Source organism: Palaemon carinicauda, chromosome 2, assembly GCF_036898095.1.
Source record: "Palaemon carinicauda isolate YSFRI2023 chromosome 2, ASM3689809v2, whole genome shotgun sequence".
Lineage (NCBI taxonomy): Eukaryota > Metazoa > Arthropoda > Malacostraca > Decapoda > Palaemonidae > Palaemon > Palaemon carinicauda.
Genome location: NC_090726.1, coordinates 58,938,262 through 58,946,574, shown reverse-complemented (window position 1 = coordinate 58,946,574; position 8,313 = coordinate 58,938,262). Strand labels below are relative to the sequence as shown.

The window sequence follows — 8,313 nt, the reverse complement described above, 5'->3', positions numbered from 1 at the left end:
CCCAAGTTTTAGTCTTCTTCAAGTTCTTCTATTTCTTCCTTTTGAAAACGACATTTACAGGTGTGGATGTACATCATTACTTCAATTCTGTTAGTGGGACCTCTGCTTCGCCTACTGTCGGAGACGTCCTACCGTCTCCTGCAGACGGTTCCCAGTGCGAGTCTGCAAGGATTTTCCTTCAACCTGTTTCGTAACTTTGTCGTTCAGGGCAATCAGATTGCAAGTGCTCACTGGCCTGAGAGATTAATTTTTTATTTCTGGTATCTCTTTTGTCTTATCCTTTCAGGTAAGTTGGTGTCCTCTTTTTTTATTTATTGCTGAAAATCATCTTTTATAAAGTGAGGAAGCTCAATTATCTTATTCACATCTCAATGGTAATGTCGTTTGCCTAAGTTTCTAAAGTTACGTTTTTCTTTATTCTGTTTTAAATCATGTTTTTTATTCAGATTTAAATGGACATAGTTTTTGTATTAATAAAAGCCACCTATCTTAGGTAGAAGAAGTGAGAATAATTTAGTAACCTTTCACTTTGAAAGATATAGATTTAATGCCCCGTGAAGAGTGAGTTAGTGTATATTCAGAGAGAGAGAGAGAGAGAGAGAGAGAGAGAGAGAGAGAGAGAGAGAGAGAGAGAGAGAGAGAGATTTTACTAAATCCTTAAGCCCAATCTTGATTCTTCAGGACCAATTTCTAACTGAGTTCATTCTCTTTTCCCTGCTTCTCAGCTCTCTACTCCGGGATGCTCATCGCTGTCTTGGCTATTCCAGCATTTGAAACTCCAATCAACGCTCTCGAAGAGCTTCCGAAAGCGGTGCAAAATGGATTCACATTAGGGGTTATGAAGGACTCCACGAATGAGATGATTTTTAAAGTAGGTCTAATGTCCACTTCACCTGATTCTATTCTAGAACCGTTTGCTTAAGCGACGTTAAAGCTTAATTTTACGCTGGTTCTTCTTCACTGGTTTTTTTTATTTACCGTTCAAATTAGACTGGCGATTTTATATCTCCCGTATATAATAAAATACAATTGTCTGGTTATATATATATATATATATACATATATATATATATATATATATATACATATATATATTTATTCATATATATATATATATATATATATATATATATATATATATATATATATATATATATATATATATGTATATGTATATGTATGTATATATATATATATATATATATATATAAATATATATATATATATATATATATATATATATATATGTATATATATGTATGTATATATGTATATATGAATATATATATATATATATATATATATGAATGTATATATATACATGTATATATATATATATATATATATATATATATATATATATATATATATATTTATATATATACATATATATCTTTCCGGTCATGCTCAGTTCTCCCTGTACCTCGGGATTGGGCTAGAGGGAGTAGTCATACCTTAGATAGAGAGAGGGGGTGTTTTATCACGTGTGTGTATATCTATCTAAATATTTAGCCGTCATTTTGACGGGTCGCATGCACTAGTAAAACATATTTCATATACTATTTACTATTTTCTTTAAGTTACCGATAGCTGTGTCGTAATTTCCAATAATTCAAAACAAACGTAATCTCTGACTGGAAGTAAGCATGTATAATTGAATCATACTTACTATATATGTAGTTTTTGAGACGACTATAATTCTTCTTAGCTCTTAAAAACTGCCAGATACCTTGGATAGTGAAGATGCAAAAGGTTGAAAGAAAGTCTAGTATTCACTTACAACAAAATCATGTCAAGTAAAATTCATATTTCTTTTATAGCGAATCTTTATAGCAAAGTTCAGTAATAATAGCTATTTTGAAATGCGTAGACTTTACTTCACGCCCCTTTTTATTGTATTCGGGCTAAAGGCCTTAATAATTTCAATCATTTCAGAGCAGAATTAAAAGAAACTACTTCGCTTGTTATTACCCACATTTCTCAAATGATGCAAAAAAGTAACGGATTTCATAAAATAAATACTGCATTGCAAATGTTGCAATTGATTGATAGATTGAATTTGGGTTTTCTGACATCCTGACATCAAAGGACATTGACACCGATATAATTGATTATAAATAGATTATAAAAGGAAATTGAATTTAAAACCATAAAAACAAATAGCTCAGTATAAAAGGTAAATAGCTTTCAGAAGATCTCCTTCTGAAATAAATCTAAAAATGCCGTTAGTACTCGTTTAACCAATTATTGCTGCTAATCCTGTGAAAATTACTTCATATCTACTGTTCACCATTCCCTCTTCTCTCTCTTTCGCTTCTCTGAATACGTTAAAATATATTAGTCATGGAAAACAGGATAGAGACACCGAGTAGCGTGGAGAGCAGGCTTGGGTGTTGATTGCTTGTATATATGGTTGGTCTCTAGGGTATTGTCCTGCAAGCTAGGGCTTTGCCACTTTCCATTACATCTGCCATTTATTGGGGAGTTTTGTAACCATTTTGGGGAGTTTCATAACTGCATATACAGCTGCATAACAATCACCATCATCTCCTCCTACGCCTAGTGACGCAGAGGGCCTCAACTGGCTATCCTTTGATGAATATAGCCAATGAATCCTCTATGGATTTAGTCAGTCTATGGAAAGCATAAGAATACCATATCTAAAGTTTTTCCTTAGTTTTTCATCATCTTCTCTTTATATTTTTGTAGGAAGCGAAGGAAGGAATCTACAAAGAGGTCTGGAGTTTGTTCAACCACGAAGATCGACCACAGAGCTTCGTGGATGGTATTGCAACTGGCGTCAGTAGGGTAAGTTACTTCTGTTATTACAGTGTCTTAGTAGATTTTGGTATTTTGTGTTAACTATAGAATGGATGAGGAACTTACCCTGTCTGGGAAGCTGCATCTGACAACATTAGATCTCACCCTAACCTCTTCCCTTTTGATTTTCTTTTTTATGTTATATTTTGTTATGAGGAGTACCTTTCAAAACCATTTTACTCTTAGAAGCACTTAAATAGCAGTTGCTGAATCCGACTTCCTAATATTATTATTATACTTTTCCTAATACAGTATTTATTTTATGAATATTCATTGATATTCATTTGAACCACAACTCATTTGTATTAATCCTACACCCAGATTTATGGGAGTATATTGTAACGTCGGAGACTCAATCTCTGGGTCCATAGTTGAAGCCGTTTCACGGGTCTATCGTGTTCAGTTGTCAAAACAACCTTATTGCCATTGGGAGTTATTTATTGGGGTTGGAAGTGGGAACATATTTTGAACCATCAACAGCCTGGGTTTCAATGGTTCTAAGTTGGGTCTGTTTCTATGATACTGTGTGACAAGACAAAGATCTTTATACATTCCTCTTAATAAAGGAATCATAAGGATTATTTTTCTTGTAATGAATGCAGTATTTTTCTTTCAATTTTCGAATCCTTTTCTTATTTTCCTCCAAAAAAAAAAATTAATCCTAACTGAAATAAGAAATTAAATTTAATCTCACCTTTCATGGATATTTGTTGACTGAAAAAAAAAAAAATGTTCGTCTTCCCTTTGACTTCCAAACTTTTTTTTTTTAAATGCTTGGTAAAAGACTCATATTTCATGTTAAAATTTTGATTTTCATATTCTCCAAATTTGCCACAAGAAGATTTTGGAGCGAAAATTTATCTTCATCGGCCCCTCCATCATGATGGAGCTGCAGGCAGTGCGATTTGGACGGAGGAACTTCCACGAGGCCCGCCAGACCTTCTTTCCACAGACAGTTGCCATCGCTTGTCCACAGGGAGCTCCTTATCGGAATACCTTCAGTCACATGTAAGTTATGGAGATACTTGTATGCAGCTGTTTAACGCAGGGACGCATTATTCGTAAGGCTGACTAGGTTGAAGCGTAGGGCCCCAAAAAGAGCAGAGCCTATTCAACATATTTTTCTCTTTTAGTGCTGAATGTGGAAGCTATTGTTCAATTCAGTTTTAATATTATTGTAATAAATTTGACCAAAAGAGAGCCTGAAATATGCCCGGGGTTGGGGAGTCGTTGGGGGATGTTGAGGAGCCCAAAGAAGGTCGAAGCTTCGGGGTCATGTCATGGGTTATGCAACACTGATTTAACGATTAAAAACACGTGTATTCTATTTATATTAAAATCCCGTTAAGCGTTTGTTTAATTGACTTGGAAAAAAAGTAATGTAAAACATGTACTATTTTACATTACTCCTAATTATGAATTCAAGATTCTGAAACCCCACCACTAGACACACTATAAACAAGACACGTATTGGCATAAGGCGGGGTTTTTAAATTGGACTCCTTAGTTAGTTGATACAGACGAATATTCTTAGATATTGTTGATATGCGAGTCTTCACAAATATCTAATGAAGGTCATAAAGTTGAATCATTCAGTTACTGTCATTATGATGAAAGTGCCTAAAACTAAGCAATATAATGTTACTTGATATATGACCAAACAAAAAAGTATTATCTATTATATTCAAAACGATGTGATAATTCCGAACTTATATAAAATCACATGCTTCAAGTTAAAAATCATTCAATATTTGAAAGTATCTTGAAACGTTTTGGATGTCGAATGGTACTACCGCTAGAGAGTTATGGGGTCCTTTGACTGGCCTGACAGTACTACATTGAACCCTTCTCTGTGGTTACGGTTCATTTTTCCTTTGCCTACACATACACTGAATAGTCTGGCATATTCATTAAAAATTCTCCTCTGTCCTCATACACCTGACAACACTGACGTTACCAAACAACTCCTCTTCACCCAAGGGGTTAACTACTGCACTGTAATTGTTCAGTGGCTACTTTCCTCTTAGAAAGGGTAGAAGAGACTCTTTAGCTATGGTAAGCAGCTCTTCTAGGAGAAGGACGCTCTAAAATCAAACCATTATTATCTAGTCTTGGGTAGCGCCATAGCCTCTGTACCATGGTTTTCCACTGTCTTGGGTTAGAGTTCTCTTGCTTGAGGGTACACTCGGGCACACTATTCTGTCTTATTTCTCTTCCTCTTGTTTTGTTAAAGTTTTTATAGTTTATATAGGATATATTTATTTTGGTGGTGTTGTTGTTCTTAAAATATTTTATTTTTCCTTGTTTCCTTTCCTCACTTGGCTACTTTTCCCTGTTGGAGCCCTTGGGCTTATAGCATCGTGCTTTTCCAACTAGGGTTGTAGCTTAGCTAGTTATAATAATAATAATAATAATAATAATAATAATGATAATAATAATAATAATATATGAACCCGTTAGTGTTATTTGTTTTGAATACCTTATTTTCAACGCACCTGTTATTTGGAATTGACACCAACCTCCCCCCCCCCGCCCCCCTCAAAAAAAAAAAAAAAAAAAAAAAGGCTCAGTTTAGGTAAACCGCAAGATCTTTGATGTTTTCTTATTGCTTAACAAGTAATAGGTTTACACGGTTTCAAAATATACACATTATTTCCAATTTTGATTTCTTGTTTATTTAATAGTTAATACCTGCAAGGTATTTCCAAAATTAAATAACTGTTGACAATTTATCAATTAACTAAAATTTACAGCTTTAAAATCTATATAATTTTAATAGAAAATAAAAAAGATAGCAATAATAGATTATATATTTCTATTCTGGAGATCATAATAGATACTTTTGAGATCACATAAAATTAGATATACAAAAATAGGATTAATCTGATTTTGGGTATAGGGTCAAGTCAGCACCAATAGCAGCCACATACTAATGAATAATTAGATTAAGTATAAATAATTTCCTATCTAAAAACAGATTATGGGGATTAATTGAAGGAGGCTTCATATGGAAATGGAGCGACATCGAACTGAGAAGATTCCAAAAGACGTCAGATGAGGAACAGAAAGGGCCTGCTGCTATAACACTGATCCATCTTCAGGTAAGATTAAAAGAATAATTCTCAAAATATATAAGTAAGATTTAAAGAATAATTCTCAAAATATATAAGTAAGATTTAAAGAATATTTTCTAGGTATATAAGTAAGATTTGAAGACTAATTTTCAAGGTATGTAAGACTTAAAGACTAATTTTCAAGGTATATAAGTAAGATTTAAAGACTAATTTTCAAGGAATGTAAGTAAGATTTAAAGACTAATTTTCAAGGTATATAAGTAAGATTTAAAGACTAATTTTCAAGGTACGTAAGTAAGACTTAAAGACTAATTTTCAAGATATATAAGTAAGATTTAAAGACTAATTTTCAAGGAATATAAGTATCATTTAAAGACTAATTTTCAAGGTATATCAGTAAGATTTAAAAACCAATTTTCAAGATTTTTGAATAAGATTTAAAGACTAATTTTCAAGGAATATAAGTATCATTTAAAGACTAATTTTCAAGGTATATCAGTAAGATTTAAAAACCAATTTTCAAGATTTTTGAATAAGATTTAAAGACTAATTTTCAAGGAATATGCGTCAGATTTAAAGACTAATTCTAAAGATATATGTCAGATTTAAGGACTATTTTTCAAAGTATATGATATCAAATAAAATTACAATATCTTATAATTTCGGTACCGGCTAGTATCTGAAATGCTATAATTGAGAATTCTTTGGAAAAACTTTAACTGACATGTTGCATTTGAAAATTCTATGAAATTTGTTTCTATTATAGACAGGGTGCATATTTTGACTGAAATTTTATAATTAGAAGCACATTGAATTTTATTTTTGTAACCTATTGATAGTACCTACTTTGATTAGAATTTTACAATCAGAATTTAATTGGAATTAATTTGTTACATATTGATGGAACATACAGTCCTTTAACTGAAATATGACAATTAGAAATTCTTTGGAATTTATTCCTATCACAGACTGATCGTAGATATATAATTCAGCTGAAATCTTAATTTTTTTTTTATTCTTTGAAATATATTTTTTCAGAGATGATACTTACTTTGACTGAAATATCACGATTAGGAATACTCTATCACTTTAACGAGTATAGAGGTGCTAGCTTCGATTGTACATAAATATGAATGACTAGTGTACACGGCCGGTCAAAAAGGACGACTAGATATTCAGATAGGTATGCACACCCGCCCACAAGCATACACACAGATTCAACCCTTCCCCCTCTCCCCATTTCATAACTACAACACGCTAGTTTGGGCAGTTTGTGGGAGATTGCTGTTTTTCAAATGGTGTCCGTTCAGCGTGACAGGATATATATATACATATATATATATATATATATACATATATATATATATATATATATATATGTGTGTGTGTGTGTGTATGTATGTATATATATGTGTATTATATATATATATATATATATATATATATATATATATATATATATATAGATAGATATATATGTATGTATATATATATATATATTCATTTCTTATATATACTGTATATATATGTATATGTGTGTGTATATATATATATATATATATATATATATATATATATATATATATATCCCAACCACTTGTTATTTTATAGGAAAGATGTCTACTACTGTAGTTGGCCCCACTGAAATTACAGTCTGTGTATACTTCTCCTAAACCTTGGGCGTATGACCAATTGCCTGTCTCTTGCTCCACTTCTACCTTTTGACTTGTAAACCATTAAACCTGTAAACAGGGTTCAAAATCTTTATCATTTGTTAAAATAAAATCTCTTTACAGGCTGCATTTTTTATCATGGCCATCGGATTTTTAACTACTGCCTTACCTCCACCTTTTGACTTTTTGACTTCAAAATATGTTTATCATTTGTTAAATAAAAAAATATTTTCTTTACAGGCTGCTTTTTTCATCATGGCCATCGGATTTTTAACTTCTGCCGTCGCTTTATTGATGGAGAATATCTTATGCGAAGCGAGATGTAAGAGGACTGCATTTTAGAAAAATTATACTTGGCGATGTTTGAAACATTTGTGGACTTTGCTATTGCTCCTTACGGAACATGGATAAATGGATGAAAATATATACACGTGAAATATATAAACAGATGTTTATTTATACCCATGAATCATTAAGAAACGAATAGGAGTTAAATCTTTTGATAAGTTGTATATCTATTTATAGTTTGCTTCTTCTCCACTGTGAGGTCACTTATCTTTTCTATAAGTTAACAGATAACAGATGATAATGAAAATTATAAACATATTGTAATATGATGCCTCCTATTTTTCTTGGTTATCAAAATATTAGAAATATCATTTGATTCATTACTGCTGTCAGATTCCGACTCAATTTAGAGAAAGATCATTCCAATCTATTTGTGGTTTTGATCTAATTATACACAT

At 31.8% G+C, this 8,313-nt stretch overlaps 2 protein-coding genes across 2 annotated transcripts in view; both read left to right on the top strand.

The window, feature by feature from the left end:
- Positions 1-3,162, top strand: part of LOC137616831 (glutamate receptor ionotropic, delta-2-like) — a 13,227-nt gene extending 10,065 nt beyond the window's left edge. Inside the window, exons 8-11 of the mRNA XM_068346781.1 lie at positions 61-286; positions 726-871; positions 2,710-2,808; positions 3,142-3,162. Coding sequence (XP_068202882.1) covers positions 61-286; positions 726-871; positions 2,710-2,808; positions 3,142-3,162 — 492 coding nt within the window. The remainder of the gene's footprint in view (positions 1-60; positions 287-725; positions 872-2,709; positions 2,809-3,141) is intronic.
- On the top strand, positions 2,702-8,006 carry LOC137617687 (uncharacterized). The gene is made up of 4 exons (XM_068347689.1): positions 2,702-2,808; positions 3,662-3,828; positions 5,798-5,921; positions 7,808-8,006. Exons 2-4 carry the CDS (start codon positions 3,701-3,703, stop codon positions 7,907-7,909), a joined length of 354 nt encoding a protein of 117 aa, XP_068203790.1. The 5' UTR covers positions 2,702-2,808; positions 3,662-3,700; the 3' UTR covers positions 7,910-8,006.
- The last annotated feature ends 307 nt before the right edge of the window (positions 8,007-8,313 follow it).